Here is a 21,086-nt window from a genome sequence, read left to right as displayed (position 1 = left end):
TCATGCTCTGTGGATACTCCGGGAATGCCCCCTGGAAGACAGTAGCATGTTACAGCGCTGACTTGATATGTGTGTATTGTAGGTAGGCACAAACACTAGTATGTAAATGTAAATTAATTATGATGTGTTTGAATGTAATCATTAGAAGAAATAGAGGCCCAATCTCCGGATCCGTTCGCGGGTGTGCCACCATGCTATGCACAGTTGTTGACATGCATGGCGAGAATAGAAATTGCATATCCATTGTGTAGTCTTTGCCTTTTGTGATCAATGGAGACAGTAATTAGCAAAAACAGCTATAATTGAAGTAATAGAACTTCAGCAGAAATGGTAGAAAAGTATGCACAGCAGTAAAAATCTTAACGCCGTGAGAAATACCTGGCTGCGAAATAACACAGTAGTCAAATGGTAGTTTGTTTCTCTGCCGTCTTAAGACGACTGACAAGTGCTTACCGAAAAAAGAAAAAAAAAACCACATTTATCTATCAATTTCGCAATCCAGGCAACAGAAAAGTGGACTTTTTGATGACTTGAATAAGGTCATCGCTCGAAGGATTATCTTTGATGCACGTGTTGACCAGCCCCAAACCAAATTTCCAATTTCACAAGGCGAGTCGGACGAATGGAACACGGGCCTTTATAAGGGTTTGCTGTCATAGTATTTAAGTTCAAAGAAACCAGCAAACCACGTCAAAGGCTCCCGAGGTTCGTAAAAACTCAGCAGAACATCCGAATGTTGAGCCTTCAGTTCCGTGTATTGGTGTAGTAAGATAGCGAATTGGCGTCACTAGGAAATCTACAATTTGTCTGAGCTTGATTGGCTTGACGAGTTTGGAGGTATTAATTGACAGGTTCCAAGGAAGTCCGCAAACAGGGAAGATTAACGGGCAGCTTTCCGTATCCTTGATTGGGGTTGCACTTCAGATAAAAAATAACAAGAGTAACAACCAGCTAAGTTCGTGTCTATGGTCCAGGTTCACCTATTTCCGTTACCCTGGTTAGTATGCCCATTTGAATCACGATACACAGATAACTCCGCCCTCCAGAATTGAGTATCTTGTAACGCCCATAATACCACCAAGATCATTTCGGATCCAAAAGTCTGTGAAGCTGCAACATCTGGTTGCCAAGTGGCCACCGATGAGAAAAAGCTTGTCGCCTCACTTGAGACCTTTCGGAATTCCTGACTTTGGATAATTGAACATGGATCAGGTAGTACGAGTCCAGCTCTAAAGAAATCAAGAGAATTGACGGTTTTGGTGACATCCGCAGGGAGACTGCGGAAGCCTTCGCAACAAAGTTCCGATGACCTTGAGCAGCCGTGAGGGGCGTTGTTCCTGTCGCAAACCTCAGGTAGAACTCAGCACAGGATGACCACGAGGTGGCGGTGGCATGCAACGGAACACTATCCGCAAGCTACTGTAGCCACTTAGGAACTTCGCATCCAGCGACTGGTCCCATAGGGAGGTAGTAAGGGCAATCTAAAAGGATGAAAAGACAGTTTATATCTGCCCGTTGAGGGATTCAAAATTTTCGTCGGAGCTATAGCTGAGGATGTATGCAATGGAAAGGTTTTCCATGCGCAAATAGCAAATACTGACGAAATAGTTGAACTTGATAGTCATCAGCCAAGGATCCATTTAGGCTTTAACCCCGGATGAGCGTTGAGAAGCTGATCAAAATAATCCCCTCCTCTAATAGGACTCCAACGGAGAAATACTCAGGGAGTGACGATCGTAACACCAAAGTCCTCATTGGGATCTGCCCTCGTCTGGTGCACAAACAGTGAATAGTGATTTTTCTCTGTAGAAACTCACTCACGAGAATCCGCTGTCAAGGTTAATTAAAATATCAGCATGAAATGGATGAGATGGAAGATTTGGAGTTGAGAGCGATGTTGAGGTTTGTTTACGTCGATGTCCGGATTAACAATTTTCCCTCTGCGGCACCACAAGCCCCTAGCGCGCCGCCTCAAGGGCCACATCAGACATTTCCACATCCTGAAAGCAATCAGAGAACTATTGATGAAGCTGATGGAATCGTTCGAGATATAACTTTTCATCGGTGGGCAAACTGCCGGGGGTTTCACTGTTCTACATAGCTCGCAACGAGGAACACCCTTGTGTGTCACAAATTATTAACCCACCCCACAGGTGTCTTCCCTGGTGGTTAACTTACCAGCTTTGCCCTTTTGCGTCGGAGAGCTAATCCTTCACTTCTTGCACAGAAGCAAACACCGTTCGAGCCCAGTTTAGAATCGGGAACGGAGATATTTTACCAACACCCAGATGTTTAGGATAATTGCATTCAATAGACGGCAAGATGGGCAAGCTTCCTGCTCTCTTTCATAGTGGTGGAAGTTTGATGGCAATGCGAACACCATCCAACCATTTTGCTTCTCGTGAAGAGAGAAAAAAGAGGTGAAACCACAAGGGAACGAAATCAAGAATCAGCCTCCACAAACTTTGTTGAAGGTACCGGACGGACGCGTGTTGTGAGATTTAACATTTGTTAGAGAGGCATACGACGTATTTTATACATCGTCGATGAAAACTGCGCGAGGTTCATCATTCTGATGATCTGGATGCGGATTTTCTTCGCCCGACCTTGCTTTCAAATTTTACTGGAGATATTCAACTTCATGCAGAGTTGTCTCTCTTACCTTGATGCAAAATAAACTCATTCACATTGTTAATATACCCGTATATTTTTGTTTTGAGCCTCCACCATAGAAGGGAATTTGGGCTGGTTCCCCGTAGCTCGGAGAGACGGGAGACCGCATATTCTGCACATTTTATCGATACAGAATTCGGTATGTTGCATGTTTGATGCATCAATAAACTGGAGAGAGATCCAAGGGCATTGCGCTCCTCCACACAACCCTCCCCACCCACTCCCTCCTCTCATCGCTCACTTTCTAAACAGGGTTTGTCACCGGGCAATGGCTGAACCATGACCCGTATCTGACGAGGCGGTGGATAACGTCGAGGCAGAGGGCTATATTCTGATATGGTGAACTGGGTTACTGGGAAGATTGGAGACACTGCGCCAGCATACTGCAGCTTATTTTTATTCATCCAAGAGCAACATTTGTGGACGCCATTCACGGTCGAACCTGGCATCTTTAAGGTGGTCGCTGCCTACAAAAGGTGTTTGATGCTGCTCGCCATTTTAGCCAAGAGGATGATCAACAAAGTGAGTTTGTCCGTTCCTGGAAGCCTTCCAGGTGAGTCACTTTTTTCAACAGAAATGCTGAGATTACGTGATATAGTGGGTTGTTTGGAGACGAGACTTTAATAATTTAATTCTACAGAATCGGGCATGATTAGCACTAAAATGAGGAGCAGAGTTGCCAAGCTTATTCATCACAACGCTCCCTGACTGGCTGCTCCAGCCCTCCTTCCACTGCAACTTGGGAAAGTTCACGGTTCCAAATTTGAAGCTCCTTGAACCGATCGCAGCACCACGTGATCTGTTCTCCAATCGCTGATCGGCAAAAGTTGCTCGTTTCCAGCCACACGTACAAACCGTTGAAGGTTCCAGTATATGCCGGAACAGTTGCGAACTGGGTGATCAGAAGGAGATTGCGGTATCTTGTTGCTGGGGTTTCATCGAAGTGTCCCATTCCTCCGATCTTCCAGCACAGCCAGGAATGTTCTACGCCGATCTCCACTTGTTGCCGGTTCACGTGGTACCAGACTCTACTCCATAATTTTTCAACAAATCTGTCCTCATTTCTCTGTAGTTTTCTTTTCAAGTATCTTTCTCTTGTCTTTTACTGCGCCACCCACAGCGACGCGGCGACCGAATTAATACCCTCCATCCCACCACCCTCTGCTGCGCTCGGTGTGTGGCGGACTTGGAACATCCCTCTTTTCCATTTCATGATAAATGGCAAGTGTTGGGAAATCTGATGTCGTTGAGCTAGCAACTCACGCTAGCGTCCCTATAGACACCCCCAAGGCCTCCAACGCCACTATGCCAGAGAGTGAGATTTTTGACAATGCAAAGTCGGCAACCGACAAGGAGCATCGTATGACCCTACTACAGGGTCTCAGGCTCTACCCGAAAGCTGTTGCATGGAGTGTTCTCATCTCAACATGTATTGTTATGGAAGGCTATGATATTTGCTTGGTGAACAATTTCTACGCTTTCCCGCAGTGGAACCGAAAGTATGGTGTTCAGTTGGAGGATGGTACATATCAAGTTCCTGCTCGGGTACGTATTGTAGGCCTGTTCTTGGTTTGATCCCCCAAGTCTTTTTGGGGAAACATAGAAAAGCTAACAATTTCCTTTCCATGTAGTGGCAAGCGGCTCTTAGTAACGGTGCAGTCGTTGGCGAAATTATAGGCTTATTCATGAACGGCTGGGCCTCAGAACGTTTCGGTTACCGGTACACAATTTTGACCTGCCTCTTCTTCCTTTCCGGGTTCGTCACCATCTTCTTCACTGCAGCTCATGTGGAGGCTCTGCTAGTAGCAGAGATGCTCTGTGGGATTCCTTGGGGCGTCTTCCAGACTCTGTGCATCACCTACGCTTCCGAAGTCTGTCCTGTTGCTCTACGGAGTTATCTCACGACTTACGTCAATTTCTGCTGGGGTCTTGGACAACTTATTGGGATTGGTGTTCTCAAGGCCATGCTGCCTAGACCTGACGAATGGTCATACCGTATCCCGTACGCATTGCAATGGATGTGGCCGGCCCCACTAGCCTTAGCAATACTCATGGCGCCGGAGTCACCGTGGTGGTTGGTGAGAAGGGGCAGGATCGATGAAGCGAAACGTGCACTTTTACGCTTGACCAGTTTGAACCGGGAGACGGACTTTGATGCGGACGAAACTATTGCCATGATTGTCCATACTACGGCTTTGGAAGAGAAAATCACCCGCGGTGCCACCTATCTCGACTGCTTTAAAGGATACGACTTACGCCGGACGGAAATCGTCTGTATGGTTTGGGCCATCCAGAATCTGAGTGGGAATTCCTTCTCGAACTATTCTACATATTTCCTCGAACAGGCCGGCGTATCGACTACACATGCATATTCTTTCGCTATGGGACAGTATGGAATCAATATGATAGGTGTTTTTGGCGCATGGTTCCTCATGACACTAGGCATTGGGCGAAGAACACTCTACCTGCTTGGCCTTAGTGGTCTCTCCGCCATGCTTCTGATCATGGGCTTCCTTGGCCTTGTTCCTGAGAGAAACCGCGATAAGGGCTCCCTTGCCACTGGTTCTATGATGCTTGTTTGGGCCCTGATCTACCAACTCTCGGTTGGAACGGTTTGCTACTCGCTCGTCAGCGAAATCTCCAGCCGTCGTCTACAAATAAAAACTGTTGTACTAGGACGAATTTTGTATAACGTAGCAGCCATCGTATGCAATGTACTCACTCCATATATGTTAAATCCCAGTGCATGGAACTGGGGCAATTACACTGGATTTTTCTGGGGTGGTATCTGCTTTTGTTGTATCATTTACACTTATTTCCGTATCCCGGAGCCGCAGGGCCGGTCCTTTGCGGAATTGGATGTGCTGTTCGAGCATCGGATTAGTGCGAGGAACTTCGCTCGCACGAAGGTAAATGTCTTTGAGGAGGAGGTGAAGGATGAAATCCTTACTACCTATCAGCGGGTGTCTTTGGGTCACACCATCGAACAGCACAAGGACGAGAAAAACATTACGTAGTCGCCACCGGGCGTCATAAGTTGGTTCACGGGATTGGACAACGCATAAATTGAGTGGAAATATTGGACAGGCTTAATCATGTTTTTCAGGATGGATTTTACGTGCGGTAAAACCTATTATTGGAGCGCATATAATACCCCTAGGCATTTGTCAGCAGCCGATACCCCTTGCGAAGATCCCTGCGATTGTTCTGGTTCCCAAAATCTCCCCCTTGTTGGTGATGTCATTTTTCTATGTGTTATAGACCTCTCTGGTTATAATTTGCTGCTGATGCGAACATTGCGAGCTGAACACGCAAAGCTTTAAGGAATTACTAACTGCCTAGGGGTCAGGCCTCCTCTTTAGGACGCCGCCTTTTAGGAGCATAATGTAATTAGCCCATATCGTCTTATAGTTCTCGCATAGCTAGCTCCTGAATATGAATATGATCAGTAATTTACTCCAACACTGGAACACCCCCCCCCCCCCCCCCCCCCCCCCGGGGGCAGATACATGGGAAGCCAGTTGTGGAATGTGTCCACTTCATCCATTTCTACCTTTAATCGCGTGCAGGCCCTATGGAAACGCTTAACAATGGATTTGAACGTGCCCTATCAATATCAACAACACTCCCTGCAGGTGCAAAAATTGACCTGGAGATCAAGGCCATTGTCTTTGCGCGCAATCCACAGCTGATGCCTTAGTGCCCGACGCGGTCGAAGGCAGCAAAATTTATCCCGGGTAGATATTCATCCACAAGGGCCTTGCTGACAGGTCTTACGCATCAAAAGCACACTGCCCGATACGATTATCCTTTCTCAACTGGCTAAAACGACGATTGGGGATATAACGCTTGCTTGCGGTGATGATAAGCATTTTGTGCTGTAGCTGGGCAATGTTAAATGGGTGCACGAACTTGTCCCTTGATGGTGTCTTTAAGATGGCATGGATGAAGTATTTGGAGGAGCTGGTGAGCATCGGATCGTAGTGCGAAGGGCCCGAAATGACCGTGGCGAGAGATTAAGAACCTATATTATCAAGTGTAGCAGACAGGAAAAATGTGGGGAGGAGATGGATGTGCCAGCCCAGAAGACCCAAAGCAGCAATATTACGAATATCCATGGGATGCTTCAAGCACCATACGCTTTTTGTCGCATTTTGTAGGCTCTCGCGAACTGAGGTTACTTCAAATGAAAATGACAGGATTGAAACATCTCAGGAGCACGATGTGTGCACGGCTGAGAGAACAGATAATTCATATACATTCAAACACTCTCCTCGCACCCGCATTATCTCACAGCATGCTGGGGTGATTAATAATTGAATTCGAGCCACGGACCCTGTTCCTGCATCAGGAGACTTTATGGTTCGTGGATCGTTGGATGTGTTGTTTGCTGATCATATGCAGGACTCCCTGCGTATATCTATTGCTGGTTGCTTCAACGAGGATTGATACTGAGCAGTTTGGTTGGTGTTTGATGGCGGAGGACCAGAGAATGAATGATATTGCCGAGACGCACCTCCGCAGGCCTAACTACCTAGGTACCTAAATACTTAGGGGTGACCTGATTCGCAGCAGGCCAATTCGTCGTCGGTTCTCCCTAACCACCGTTTGCTGGCCACCGAACACCAGCATCGAGATTGTGGATGTGGAAATGACATGATCCTGTGCCGGAACACGAAGGCAGCCACGAATGGCCAGTATATATATGTCTTCGTCTTGTGTTCCAGAATTTGTGTTCCTGAATCACAATTCAAGAAGACCTTCGATCAGTTCGAGGCTAAGAACTTCAGCCTGGTTCATGTCAGCGGCTACATTGATAACACCAGTCCTCGTTTCGCTGATTCTACGCCACGATAAAAAGGCCCAATTTCGTCACTAGGCAGAGGCCAGGTGGATGCCGACAAGAACCACGCACTCTCCCTCCGCCTCCGTGCCCAGGGTTATCGACCAAAGGTCGTCGACGGGTATACTGTCCGCGGAGCCATCATATTTACTAGCATTTGGGACAAATCGTCCAAGAATCCTTGGGTAAGAGAGAACCGGCATGTCTATCGTGGATACCAAAAGAGTCTTCAACAAACTTGTTGGCAGGGGAGGGTATCACCTAACCTATGTTAGCGATTAGAAGTCGAGGAAGAGGACCCCCGGCTCCGTAGATCGCTCGTCATGGTCTCATGAGCAAGAGATGTCAGGAGGAATTCAACAAGAATTTGAAAAACGACTTCTGTCCAGTCCATATTAACTGTTACCCTGTCAACGGCCAAGACTTTCCTCGCTGCAATCTGGAAAACTTTTAACACTGCCTTCCAAGCCAGGTATGGATTAACCGCCCGGCAGCAACAAAAGACCTTTGATGAATTAGTAAAGGGAAGATATGTCCTTTTGGTTGTCAGCGGCTATGAGGAAGGAAATTGCGTCAAATACGCTGCAATTTGGAACAAGGCATAAATAGGATGTCTGTCTAGGCCAGGAGTTTCCACGAAAACATTATGAGAGCTCTTCGATGTTTTCAGCCCATGGAGATGAAAATATGTGAGCTGGGCGTTGTTCTACGAAGTTAACTCTATGAACGCGGAGGTGTCTTTGTATCTTTTATCCTATAATTCTTAAATACTTTGTTGTCATCATGATCTCCGAAAATGTAGGTAAACTTTACTGGCCCTTTTTCTTCCAATATCGTTATGTGTTTGAGGTAGGTAAAGTACGTCCCAATCCATATAAACCGTTTAAGGCATTCTTGTCAAAGGCAATGGCTTAAGTGGAGGTCTACTGCGGGCTCTGATGCGTGGATCCGCACCTGCTCAGGTGCCGTCAAACCCTGTCAGTAGCAGATTCCGCTCTGTAGGAAGTGAGGATTTGGAAGCGGATTATTTTATGATACCGTTTAATATGAGATAAAAAGAAAGGAATTTATACACGACATGAGACTAGGAGGTGTTGAAAAGTGAATTAATGCTAATGAAAACTTTAGATATAAAGGAGGTTTACGTATAGCAGTAGCCAGGTGGTACTCAGAAATCACGCAAGCCTTTCAAATGCAGGAGTTCCCGAGTAAGCATGAAGTTATTAGGTGATTCTCTGGCAATCGTTCAGGGATTGGTAAAGCTGCAATAGAACATGCTCCTTTGCACATTGTGAAGCAAAATAGAAACTCAAAATCCGAAAAGATTTTCATCCTCCTTGTAACCCCAATCCTTCAAATTCGGCAACGCTGCCATCTTGATCAATCCTGGTGGTCCACAGAGAAGAGCCACGTTATCTTCCTGGGGTTCAAACCCATACTGTCGAATAACATCCCTATTCACCAGGCCTTCAATTCGCCCCTCCATCAACTCCTGCTTCGGACTTGCAATAACATGGACAATTCTAAACTGCTGCGGATGCTGTTTCGCAAATTCGTCGAGCTCATCCATCAACAGGATATCGTCCTCTGTCTTGTTAGCGTCTATCACACTGATGGCCGTTGGGTCCTTTGAACCACCGGGCACAGCATCCGAGCGGAGAATACGTGCTATTAGTTGGTAGCCAGGAGTGATACCGGACCCGCCAAGGATGAGAGTGGCGTTATTGAATTTACGGATTTTGCCGCCGATTACGAATTGGCCATTGCCTTCATACCTGATCATACCCGAGGGGCCTTTTATTTCGACCTCTTCGTTGTCACGCAAGCAGTCCAGCACATTGCTTATCGTGCCTCCCGGTTGCGTGGAACTAGGAAAATAAGTTTTCACAGCGAGGGTGAAGGTACCGTCCGCTTCACTTTCGAATACGGGTCGCACTGGCGTATAAGGTCGAATGACGAGTTTGTCAGCGAAGTGGAATCCCAGCTGGATATGTTCGCAAGTGCCCAGGCCGAGGCTTTTTGTGTCTGGCGGGAGAGCGAATGTATAAAGTCGAGTGTCTGCCGAAAGCTGCTTCTTTTTCTGGAAACGAACCTGAGTCCATCTGGTGATTGAAAATGAAGCTTATTAGCCTCCTATAGTTGATATGGCAGCATCTAAAGGGACCTATACTTGTGCCGCTGTATCCCCGATTCAGCCTTATCCGCACCATCTTTAGTCCTTGCCTTCATGTTTTCTTCGGCTTCCTTCTTTATGTATTCCCTCGCCTTCTCGGTGACAACGCCAAGTAGGCATTCTGAAGCTGGTGTCAGCCAGTATGCAATTGCCATAAAAATGATGATAACTTTTCGTTCCTTTCCAATCTATGGTTTGCTCATGGTGTGCTGGTGTATGGAAACACCGTACATACCGTTTAATTTTTGTTGGGCATAGTCATCGTGGATACTCTCGAACTCCTCCGTTGTTTCCAAATGGACCCTTCCAGCATGTGCCAAAATAGCAGACGCACCACCAGGATGCCAGCTTAGGACATTCGTTGCATCGTAGACTTTATTGTTGATAACTATCCAGCAGTTTGATTCTGAGTCGTGTTTCTCCACTTCTTGACGGGTGAACTGCTTCTGTGGGGCGGTCGCTTCCTGTCGGATTTCCTCCCTCTGCTCTTCTACTGACGGCTTCATCCAACCCCCTTTGCCCGATCCGGGTTCTGTGGGGTGCTGAAAGGTAATCAGCAGGTCTCCAGATTTGGGATGCTGGGAAATATTGGTACGGACGGTGTACCAGCAATTATTCATCATCCTAATTTCGTGTAGTATTTGATCAGCTACTCATCATGGGATTTAATGCAAAGTATACTCACCCAAGTAGATTCCAGTTTAGGCGTTCAGGTTGGCAATTTTTAAATGCATCGAAGCATCGTACTGTGATTCCGGTTGCTCGCGCTAGATGGACAATGTCAACATCCACGTACCAGTGAACCCAAATCCAGAATTTCTTGCCATGGCGTATAGGTGCTTTAGGGAACTAATCCGGTAACAGGTTAATTATCAGCTCTGGGAGAGACTTATTCACTTTTATAGAATAATGGGTTAAGCAGACAGTCAATACACTTACTCTACGTATACAATAAAGCCAGTTTTCGCCACCGTCTAGGCTCACCTCAACCCGCTGAACCTCATGACCGCCTCCAGAATATGCGATTCCTTCAATTCTGTATTCCTTGCGCCTCTTATTATCACCAGTGACTAAATTTAACGCCTCTCCGTTGGCAGGTTTAACAATCACAGAATTCAAGGTCTGCTCGACGCAAGCAGTGCTAGGCAGTTCAAACATCGCTTTAGCAAACTCCGAGTCCATGTCAACGACAAAACTGGGCAGCACGCGATTGTCAAAGACATGATAATAGGTATCGTTTTCTTTATCGGACGTCCAGATACGAGACAGCCACTTCACACATCGTCCACCAACATAACCAGGGATAACGATGCGGAGCGGATAACCATGATCTGGGGGTAGGACTTTATCATTCATCTCGTATGCAAGGATAACGTCGTTATTCGGATCCATGGCGTATTCCAAGGGAATGCATGTTGCATATTTCCCGTCGCTGGGGTCATCTGCCCCTTCGAAGTTAACCCAGGTGCGGTAGGGTGGTGGCTCATCTGGTACTCCCGCTGCAAGCAAGACATCACGAAGCAGTGGTCCTTTCCAATATGCACACCCACAAGCCCCGGGACCCCAGTTGAAGCCCTTAGATCTCTTCACCATGTTGACTTCCTTGCGTCTATTGCCATCACACGCAATTAGAACAGGAATATTGATAGTTTGAAAGCGGTCCTTTAGCTCGTCCATTGACAAAACCAACTTTCCATTTTCGACATCAAGCCGATGAGTCTGCCATCGTAGATGAGGAACGGGACCATGGTTGCGCACAAAATGGAGTTTATTTGGCGTAATGAGGCCAGCATCGTACAGAGTACTCAGAGGCGGCTCACAGTTTAATGGGTGCTTTCCCGTCAACCGAATTAGGGCATCGTTTCGAGGAATCCAGTTGTCCGGAGAGAATTGATCAGCCTCATCGATGCGCATAGGTTTTGCGTCTTGACCACCAGCCAGCGGAGACCGGCCCATGCCATCGTCTTGTTTGAGTGATTTTATATACTCCTTCTCCGTTTGTAATGTCCGTAAGAGGGCAATCTCCTGTGCGGAATACGTTTGCTTCGAACGGTCAGCCGTCTTCGCGAGTGGTTCTCCCTCCGCGCCAGTCTCGTTTTCAGGTGGACTAGCATCCTCTCCGTTGGTAGCATTCTCCCCACACTCTCGCCTCCTTTCATTCTCTTGCTTCAAATGCCTCTGTACTTCTTCTACTTCCTCCTTCCTTTTTTTCTCCTCTTCCTCTTTCTGTCTCTTCTGCACATTCACAGGCCAATTTTGCTGACACTTAATGAAATCTTCCGTCGTATGCAACACATATCGCCAGCCCTCCGAGAAAACTTCAGGTCTTCTCAGATGGAAGTCCTATCGTTATCGTATCGTGCAAGCAAACCACATTAGCGAAACCCGGAGAGGAACAAATCAATTAAAATACACACCAAACTCTCCTCAGCCATGATTACAAGATAGAGTAATGTATACTTCCTGCTTTGTCATAATATCCCTCACGGTAAGCAGATCGCCACGTTCCAATTTCTTTGATAATTCCGCCTCATTCTCAATCGCATGCTCCTCAAATTCGAGCTCCTCCTTCAACCATTCATCGCCACGCTGCGTTAATCCTGGGAAATGGTTTTCTCTATTACGGAGCCCGATACGGGGCAGCACGGCCGTTCTCCAATTCGGCTCCTCTTCAATTTCTTTCTTAGTGGAGCCGGGGTGGTACCTGGGGCAGGTGATATGGGCACCAGAAGCCATTACTTCTCGTTATCGATGTAAGCCAGTTTGGATCGCATTGGGATTCCGATAAACAATATTTATTTCGTGGTTGATGCCCAGCTCAATGGCATGTTAACCGATCGGATGGACGAGTGAACTGTATATATTCAACATTCTGCAACGTTTTGTTTCGTGCTTTGAAAAACCAAACCATTTCATTTCCGCAAAGGATTTAAACCTATATATCTATTTCGTAAAAACCTTGGAAAGATCAGATTTCATCGCATATGACTTCACCGTTCTAATCCCTGAAATGATGATAACAGCTCTGACAGGAGGTGCGGTTAAAAGGTTTAGCTGCATGACATCATAGTGTAACACGAGGGATCTGGGGTACGATGACATCAACCAAACCACTCAAGAACCAACAGACAAACACAAATGAGTGCGGTTGCACTATCATGTGGGTTTGCGATTGCATATGGTTATATGTCAGAGTCGGTAGGAATCGGCAAAAATGAAACGAATGATGTGGGTAAGCTCACAAATAATACGAAATCTATCCTTTTCCATGAAACCTAGGCCTGGCAATTAAACTCTCGTTACCAGACATATCCAATGCCACATTCTAAAACGCCATTTACAGGATGACCTTGTGTGTCGCTCCCTTCTCCAACTCCTCTCCAAATATATTAATATCCCACCGTGGCGAGTCTATATGAAAATCAGTGAGCAAAGGCGAATTGGAAACCTGCTAGAAATAATTTGACACTCACAATATGCACAGGGGGTATTGAATCGTCTCGGTTGTTTAACCAGATCATTGATTGCAGAAACGTCCTCCGGAGGCAGATCAATTTCTTGAAAGTTCTCGACGATTCTAGAGGGAGTGACCGACTTGGGAATGACACTGTGTCCACCAATCTGAGACCAGGCGAGCCTACAAAATATCATTATTAATATATAAGCAAGAAGAGTTAGCCCTCGGGATCATTGAACAGACGTACAAGACCTGAGCTGGTGTCACGGAGAGTCGACCAGCGATCGCTTGAATCTCTGGATGAGAGATAAGAAGTGGCTCTCCGATCATGTTGTTTCCAAACGCCTGTTTCGGTGCGTTAGATTATAAAGGCGTTTATAATGCTGGGTGAATGGGAGTCTAACTGAGTAAGCAGTGATGTGAATGCCCTTCTCCTTGCAATACTTGACCAAATCATTGCTTTGCAGCAGAGGATGGCGCTCAACTTGATTCACCGCTGGGACGACCCCAGTTCCCTTGATAAGAGCTTCGATCTAGATCGAAGTATAAGCGTTAGGACTGAGATCCAATGACAAAGTGCGTAAAACATTTAAGCGTTCAGCCACCATACATATTCTATTGTGTGGTTGGATACTCCAACGCTTCTAACTTTGGTCTTGGGAAGTTGGGTCATAGCTATTAAAGCAAAGTCAGTAGGGGTCGTGTAAGCGGTCAAGTAACCCTGTTCGTGTCTGGGAGTCGTAGAGTCGTATAGATTCTTATGACATACCTCTCCACGTGTCCATGAGGGAAGTGGAATCATCGATTTTGACGTCATTCCTTGCGCAGGAGCTTGCTGTATCGAGAGGGAAAAGGTCTCTTTCGGACCGATACTCGAACGCCACTGGCCAGTGGATAAGGAAGAGCTATGGAAGGGACATGTAAGAGCTCAGCCGTGCAAAACGAGAGCATATCTGCGAAGGAACGTACATCCAGATAGTCAAGCCCAAGTTGGTGCAAGCATATATCAAGGGACTTCTCAACATGTTCTGGCTTATGGTGGCTTGTTAAATATTGGAAAGGTCAGCGGATTCCAACGTGACTTGATGATGGCTGGGAACGTCGTACTGATTCCACAGCTTAGAGGTCTGTATGCCAAACGCGGGTCAATTAGCGGCTATTCTGGGCGACGTGTGTTTCTTCCGAAAACATACTATAAATATATCCTCTCGCTTCAGTCCGGGAATTTCTTTCAAGGCTCTCTTCAGGCCTTCACCAACCTCGCGCTGATTTCCATAGCTAGCACACGAATCAGAATACTGGTTTGGACAAGATTGTTTATGGTTAAGTAATTAGAACCCACATGTGGGCAAGGTCCTACAAAAGTTATCCATAGTTAGTTCATTGACACACACCCTCAATATCACTGAGGTTCCTTACAAGATGACGATAGCCAGCTTTGAGTGCCTCGAAAACACCTGCGCCGACTTCACTGGGAGCGGACTGCCATGTTCCGTAGCCAAGAAGACTTCAATTAGGAGAGATGAGAAAAAGATATCAGTTCGAAAGGCCCTCACTTTGGTATATGTTTCAATGGATACTCACGGAATATGGTGGCCGGTGTTGAGACACGCACTTCTACCGAAAGACATGACGGTGAACGGAAATGTGGTGTAAATTGATATGATATTGATATACAGAAGCAATAGAGTATGCAGGAATTCGTTTTCCAGAGGTAAAATAGAGCGCCGGAAATGTGCTTGGGAACTTAAATGTAAGTTGTGCTCACTGCCCCTCCAGGATAACGCCCTTCTCCGGCTCGACTGATCTCACGTTGTGGAGTGGATTGTGGAGTGATATCACGATCTCCAACTGTTTTCACAGAGAATTCTAAATTACCTGTCACTAGTGGACGTAATATTTCTCGAAATCCTTTGTGAGGCATATCAGCAACTATAACTCTTCAATGTGGCAGCAGGCAATGATTGTGCTTCCATACATTCATAGATATGAATAGGGGTGACGAGAGTGTCTCTGGATTTCATCTATTGTTAATGCGCCGGTCAAGTTATTAGTGTCGACAATCAGGTTGCAGTTCCAAATTTCCACTTTTTCTACACCTGAACGAGTAGACTCGATATTCTGCCCTGAATGAAAAGTAAGGGTAACTAGGTCCTAGGTAGTGCCCAGTGCTCTGGCATGGTCGTGAAAGATTTTCCAGAAACTTAGTTATCCACAACATAGGTGGGGAGAGCCGAATTTTAATACCGCACCCATTGACATATGAATTGAATGGCTTGCAGGCAATTCCATCAATTTCATTGATTTCACCTTCTCCATTTCCATTTGCCCGTAGGCTCCGGAAACTGGTGCGCTGAGATGCCGCTTGATCGAAGTGCTAAATTTATTTTGTATCTGGGGATCCCCATGGAACGCAGAAAGCTTACCCGCCACGAGGAGCAAACTTTTCTGTTTTGGCAATCTAGCCCAGTCCCAAGAGCCCTTGTGCGTTTCTGAAAATAAAGTGTGCATAGTCACTTGCGTCGCAACTACAATGAGCTCTATTCCTGGCCTTTGGCATGTTTTTGATAAGATGTCACTAGATTTCACTCTCAGTTGGAGATCCTAGAGTTAGAGCTTGCAAGACTTACCCTCGAGATAAGTTCTACCATGGAAGCTTCCATTGGTTGGGTAGTCCCCCGCTGCTGATTATCTTAACTAGTTAATAATAATGGGTTGCAGGATTAGGGCTTGATTGCCAATAATAACATGTTTAGGATTTGCGGGCAGGGTTATTCTGCCTCTGCTTGCCGCCTTGACGTAACCCCTGAAACCTTCAGCAAGGTCCAATCCAATGTCACAACCCCTGTGGAACTGACAGAATGGGCCAGCTCCGTTGATTTCAGAGTTTGCACGCTACGAGAGAACGACTATATGGAGAACAGTCACGTGAAAGAGGTGTCCGACAGGAACTGGTGCTTTCAAGCTTCTCGTGAGACGACCTCCACATCCTCGATCCCAACCAATATTGAGAGCCGTATCAGTGTGCTATATAATGTCCAATGTCAAAGTAGGGCTCGTCTATTGATCGAGAATACCTAGTTCATCGTGACTCTGGAAATATATATCTACCAATGTAAGAGGGAGGGCGATTAACAACCATAATGGTTTTATATGCCGACAAAGAGGCGGCAGATGGCGAAAATATCGATTGGATTCTCAGTGAGGTATCCCGTCGAAACCAACAAGAAGATATCAGCTTCGTTGCAACGTTCACATCTCTAGAAATGGAGTAACTAGCACTGCTTAGGTTGGTGTTCCAGACTCCGGCCAATCGTCCCCAAAGCTTAAATAGTGAATTTCAACAGCAGATCTCACACCTGCCGGATCCATAACAGCAAACAGGACATTAATCTGCACAAGTGAAGATACTGGCATATCCGGACCCAGGTTATTAGGGAAAATTCGCAAATATGCAAGAAGGCATATCAACCATACTAAGAGTCATCAATCAAGTACATCATCTTTTTTCGGATTTCGAAACAACAGAACCAGCACTTCCATCGCCGTAAGTTTCACTGGTAGAAACATCTCCATCCTCTTCTTCTTCATCTTCAGACGTAGCAAACCGAATTCTCTTCCCATACAGCAAGGGCGTGCGACCGACCGCACTCCCCAAAACGTAACCAACATACGCTCCCGTAATAATCGTGATAGGGTATGCTTGCCATGGCCGGTCCCTTCAAATAAGTCGAAAGTTATATTAGTAAAATCCACTTAATACTTCTCTGAGAAACCAGATAAATAGAAATAGATAAAAAGAGGCTCAATACCAATCCAGCGGGATTGGCACGGCACCAAACCACGCGCCCAATCCAACACCAACAGTTCCTCCCCAGACAGCATCTGTACCACGTGATAGACCCCATATCTCCCGCCAGACTATGCCGTCCGTGCCGTGCATGTATACCAGACTCGTGCCTGCGAGGAGGGACATGTGCGCAGCGCAGAGGATAGTGTGGGGGATGTGAGTCGTGAATGGCGCACCGAAGAGAATGAGAATGAGAGAAAACAGCGGGGTGCCCAAGAAGAGCGGGAGGGTTAGGGAGAGGAGGGCCGGCTGAGTCTTATGTTAGCATGTTTCTTCTATCTCCTGGACATTGGAACGTGCACGATATGGATCTTTTTTTCTTCTTTTTTATTTATTTATTTATTTATTTATTTTTATTTATTTATTTTTTTTTTTTTCAGAAAATGAAATGAATAATGAACATACGATAATCTTTCCCCTCTCTCCGTCCCCATGTATTCGTTTGCGCGCCCCAATCTTCCCCCCACTAGTACCCCTGCCGCTCCTCCCTTTCCCTAGGCCCCCTTCTCCACTGCCACTACCGCCACCGGCAGCAGCAGGCAAGCATACTACCGCATAAACCCCCTGTAACAGCGCCAGCAATGGCAACATGCTAAGCAGTGTGGACACGGGATCCTCAACGAGGGCGCGGAAGCGCCAGGTAAAGAGACACAGCAGGAGAAGCGGGTGGATGTGCGCGTATGTCCGGGAGGAAGGAGAGGCGAGTACGGAGGTTGGCGGATGTTGTTGGGCTTGTGGTGAGGAAAGTGATTGGTGCGGCGGTTGATGTGGTGTGGTTGTCGTCGAGGTGGGTTTCGAGGGAGAGGTGTGCAGGGCCATGCTTCAGGATTTCCCTGAGGTGGGAGTTTTGCCCGTATTTGGCAATGGCACTGTTGAGGATTCTCTCCGTTTACTATAGGAGAGGCATTGGTGTTACGTTGGTGCAGGGTTGGGATTTCTTGACATTATTTTCGGAAGAGGAAGTTTCGTTTTTGAGAAGAGATTGCGGTTGAGATTTGAGGTTGGAGTTTTGGGTTGCATGATCTAATTTTACGTATGGGATAGTATTGGGAATACGACAACCTGCAAAATAAAATACGACAATGTAAGATTCACCAAATTCCGACCTATATAATATCTGTATGGTAACTCTTGAGACTGTTGATGAAGAGGTGAAGGAAGGGTTATCCCAATGGTTAATTAGGCTGATTAGAAATGCTATGTATTTGTGTTTAAATAGTAGTACAGTAATCATCAGTTCAGCAAAAATGATCCCATGCAAGCGAAAAAAAAAAAAAAAAAAAAAAAAAAAAAAAAAAAAAAACCCGTTACAAGGACTTGAGTCGATGTGGGAACCAAAATAAAAAATATATGCAAAAACATTGGTGGAATAAAAAAATACCAAGAAATAAGAATATCTCAGCTCAGAGGTGAATTATGAAACAAAAAGAGAATCACGTATCAACGAAAAGTCAATTGACAATAAGGTGGGGTCCACGCTGAGAACCGCCAAAAAAGAAATAAATAAAAATAAAATCTGAGCATATGAAAGACTATAATATAGATACATAATTTGAAGTGAAAATAAAACTTAAGGTAGCAAAAATGCCAAAATGTGAGCAGGAAGAACATCGCCTGGGAAATAGGTAATAATATACAGAAGACAGGGAAGTATAAAGAAGGGCCGGAGTCCCGAACAAAGAAAGGCAAACAGCGGAAAAAAGGTTCCAAAAAAAAAAAAAAAAAAAAAAAAAGGCAGAAAGAAAGGACGTTTGAAATCCTAAAAAGGACTTCCATACGCCACAAACAACCGAAAACCGAGTCGTAAAATAAAGGCCGTGAGTATGTAAGACGGTGGAATGTAGAGAGGTATGTACAGAACAATTCTCTGGATGGGGGTGCCGCGTCAACTCCTTCCCCGTTGAATTGTCAAGTTGCTTGCGATGGGATATCTGAGGCCGCAAAATGGACCATAAAACAAATAATATAATATAAATAAAAATTACTATAAGGAAAGGGTAGGCGAAGTGCGATGGATGAATGGACGAATGAATGAATGGCAGAGGTTTAATGTAAATGCTAAACAACTGCAGTCGTTCCGGAATTGGGTTGAGAGGCGCATTGATAAGATATGGTTATATATCATATCATGCCCGCCAGATGATGATATCTCTCTAGCGGCCCCATGTTGACTCCTCGGTATGCATCGTCTATCTTCCTCTGATGGGCTTCCGTGAACACATCGCCACCGTCTGGTTCAGCGCTCTGGCTCCCTCTTCTATCGCTACACCTCCGGTTTCGGGGAGAAATTCTTTCGGAGGAATCGGAGTAGGTGGGAAGTAAGAAACTACCATGTGCCATCAGGGGTTGGGCGCTGTTGAGAAAAGCGACGTCCCGTTGCAATTGGAAGATTTGTTCTTCGAGAAGTTTGCGGGCGGTCTGTTCCCGTCGCACAAGAGTGGTCAGTGCGCTGTATTGTTCGACGGATATTCCATTGAAGTCAGAGACGGAAGTAGACAGGGTCTGACAGGAGACATGGTGACAGGCAGTTTGGGGCCGCAAGGTAACAGTACTACTAGGTCTGTCAGTGCTGGGTGAGGTTCGAGGAGGAGTGATGCTGGGACTTGATTGGAATGAGCTGATGAAGCGGGGTACATCAGTGTCTTTCTGATAGGGGGAATGTCGTCGCATGCTCTTGTCAAACGGTTGCTTTACGGGGGAAACGTTATGGCCTTGAAGTTTTGCGATGGCAAATTCAAGGTCCATCAGCTTCACCTCCAACATATTTACTCTTTGAGCTAGGTTGGTGTCGGAACTATCTTGCATCGTCCCCATCAATGTGCTGAAATTGAACGGGTCGTCTATCGATTGGCCGTCATCTGCATCGTCTGCATCGTCTGCGGCTTCTAGAACGCTAGCAATAGTGCTTCTGGTTTCAGGTCGTGTCAGGACAGATGGGCTCCTATCTGATTTCAGAAAGCTCTCCCTCAAAAGTTTGATCTCGTCGCTACGCCGTCGCCATTGTATTGGAGACATACGATGCGATCTTGCTGCCTCCCGCAACCCAGATACACTTCGCGACCGTCGTTTTTGTTGTTTGGATGTCATTTGGGGGAACCCCGCAGGCTGTGTCACGTTTTGTGGTGGCGAATGGATACTGCGCGGCCTCGAGGTAGGCAAGGCGATATGGAGTGCTAATTCACGGGCTTCCTGAGTTGATAGGACCATGCTTGGCAGAGTTGCCCTCCGTCGAAGCTGTCGATGGTCTAGTCTTGGTGACCCATTGTTTGATCGTGGAAGACAAGGCATACCTATATTTCCAAGTGGACTATCTGTAGGACTCTGGGGTAATGAACTTGTCCGAGCTGGTAAAGACGGAGCTCTATTTGAGCGTGAGCGCAAAGAGGCGGGACCAGCTTCAATTGGATGCTCTACCGGTTGAAGAGCAGGGGTCCATTGTGATATTCTGACCGCATTGCGCTGTTCACTCGTCATGGGCACTGGGCCACTCCCCCGCTTTCGACCGAAAATCCTGCGCATTACTGTTCTCAGGGTGCTGCCTCTGCGACTATGTTTGACCAAATCCTTGGACATATTAGTGGAAACTGAAGTTTGAGGAGTGTGAGATATTACACTATTTAAAGGGTTGCTCGAGGTCACGCGACGGTAACTGTCGGGCCGTGCCGTGGAGGTAGTCTGGCCATTCTTTGGAGGTACTGCAGCTACAGAAAGAGGCTCTGAGACATCTGGAGGCGGGGCATCGAGAGAGTCCTGACTAGGATGCTGAGAGAGGAGAATTGGATCTGATGTCTTCTGCGGCCAAGGTTTTGAGGTTGGCGAGAGATTCCGAAACCCATTATTGCTGTGCAGTAGGAGCGGCTGAGCAAGAGGAGATATGGTGCTCGCCATCACAAGTTAGGCTCATGAGGAGACGATAGTAGGGAGCTAAATTTGCATTTCTCTCCCCGACCTCCTCCTCCTCTTCTTAAAGGTAGGTGGCTGAGTCCCCTTTATCAATAGTCTCTCACCTCGGGAACTGTGGCTGGCGCTGTGCGCAATCGTGATTGTTGGAGAGGGGATCACAGATCAACACAGGCAGTGATCCGATGAT

The 21,086-nt window shown here is 46.4% G+C and overlaps 7 protein-coding genes across 7 annotated transcripts; 2 read left to right on the top strand and 5 right to left on the bottom strand.

The window, feature by feature from the left end:
* Positions 1–3,891: 3,891 nt before the first annotated feature.
* PAAG_11743 (hypothetical protein) lies at positions 3,892–8,121 on the top strand (the record flags this gene model as incomplete). Its single annotated transcript, XM_015847334.1, has 5 exons — positions 3,892–4,218; positions 4,305–5,686; positions 7,557–7,701; positions 7,792–7,842; positions 7,906–8,121. The coding sequence occupies 5 exons, from the start codon at positions 3,892–3,894 to the stop codon at positions 8,119–8,121; spliced, it is 2,121 nt and encodes a 706-aa protein (XP_015703025.1).
* A 704-nt stretch (positions 8,122–8,825) lies between these two features.
* PAAG_03766 (nitrate reductase) lies at positions 8,826–12,425 on the bottom strand (the record flags this gene model as incomplete). The annotated part of the gene is made up of 6 exons (XM_002794127.1): positions 8,826–9,618; positions 9,687–9,810; positions 9,925–10,313; positions 10,375–10,538; positions 10,629–12,032; positions 12,150–12,425. 6 exons carry the CDS (start codon positions 12,423–12,425, stop codon positions 8,826–8,828), a joined length of 3,150 nt encoding a protein of 1,049 aa, XP_002794173.1.
* A 601-nt stretch (positions 12,426–13,026) lies between these two features.
* Positions 13,027–14,777, bottom strand: PAAG_03765 (NADP-dependent glycerol dehydrogenase; the record flags this gene model as incomplete). The annotated part of the gene is made up of 11 exons (XM_015845058.1): positions 13,027–13,100; positions 13,163–13,326; positions 13,394–13,491; positions 13,551–13,679; positions 13,757–13,821; positions 13,916–14,051; positions 14,116–14,188; positions 14,254–14,273; positions 14,340–14,444; positions 14,566–14,653; positions 14,731–14,777. The coding sequence occupies 11 exons, from the start codon at positions 14,775–14,777 to the stop codon at positions 13,027–13,029; spliced, it is 999 nt and encodes a 332-aa protein (XP_015702147.1).
* Positions 14,778–15,354: 577 nt separating this feature from the next.
* On the bottom strand, positions 15,355–15,809 carry PAAG_11742 (hypothetical protein; the record flags this gene model as incomplete). The annotated part of the gene is made up of 2 exons (XM_015847333.1): positions 15,355–15,750; positions 15,777–15,809. The coding sequence occupies 2 exons, from the start codon at positions 15,807–15,809 to the stop codon at positions 15,355–15,357; spliced, it is 429 nt and encodes a 142-aa protein (XP_015703024.1).
* Positions 15,810–15,894: 85 nt separating this feature from the next.
* On the top strand, positions 15,895–16,421 carry PAAG_11741 (hypothetical protein; the record flags this gene model as incomplete). Its single annotated transcript, XM_015847332.1, has 2 exons — positions 15,895–16,168; positions 16,267–16,421. The coding sequence occupies 2 exons, from the start codon at positions 15,895–15,897 to the stop codon at positions 16,419–16,421; spliced, it is 429 nt and encodes a 142-aa protein (XP_015703023.1).
* Positions 16,422–16,645: 224 nt separating this feature from the next.
* On the bottom strand, positions 16,646–17,815 carry PAAG_03764 (hypothetical protein; the record flags this gene model as incomplete). Its single annotated transcript, XM_015845057.1, has 3 exons — positions 16,646–16,865; positions 16,959–17,245; positions 17,402–17,815. The coding sequence occupies 3 exons, from the start codon at positions 17,813–17,815 to the stop codon at positions 16,646–16,648; spliced, it is 921 nt and encodes a 306-aa protein (XP_015702146.1).
* Positions 17,816–19,117: 1,302 nt separating this feature from the next.
* Positions 19,118–20,884, bottom strand: PAAG_03763 (hypothetical protein; the record flags this gene model as incomplete). Its single annotated transcript, XM_002794124.1, has 1 exon — positions 19,118–20,884. One exon carries the CDS (start codon positions 20,882–20,884, stop codon positions 19,118–19,120), a length of 1,767 nt encoding a protein of 588 aa, XP_002794170.1.
* Positions 20,885–21,086: the final 202 nt, after the last annotated feature.

The sequence above is a fragment of the Paracoccidioides lutzii genome (genome assembly GCF_000150705.2).
Source record: "Paracoccidioides lutzii Pb01 unplaced genomic scaffold supercont2.9, whole genome shotgun sequence".
Lineage (NCBI taxonomy): Eukaryota > Fungi > Ascomycota > Eurotiomycetes > Onygenales > Ajellomycetaceae > Paracoccidioides > Paracoccidioides lutzii.
The sequence above is the reverse complement of the archived record's forward strand: the minus strand, read 5'-3'. Positions and strand labels throughout refer to the sequence as shown.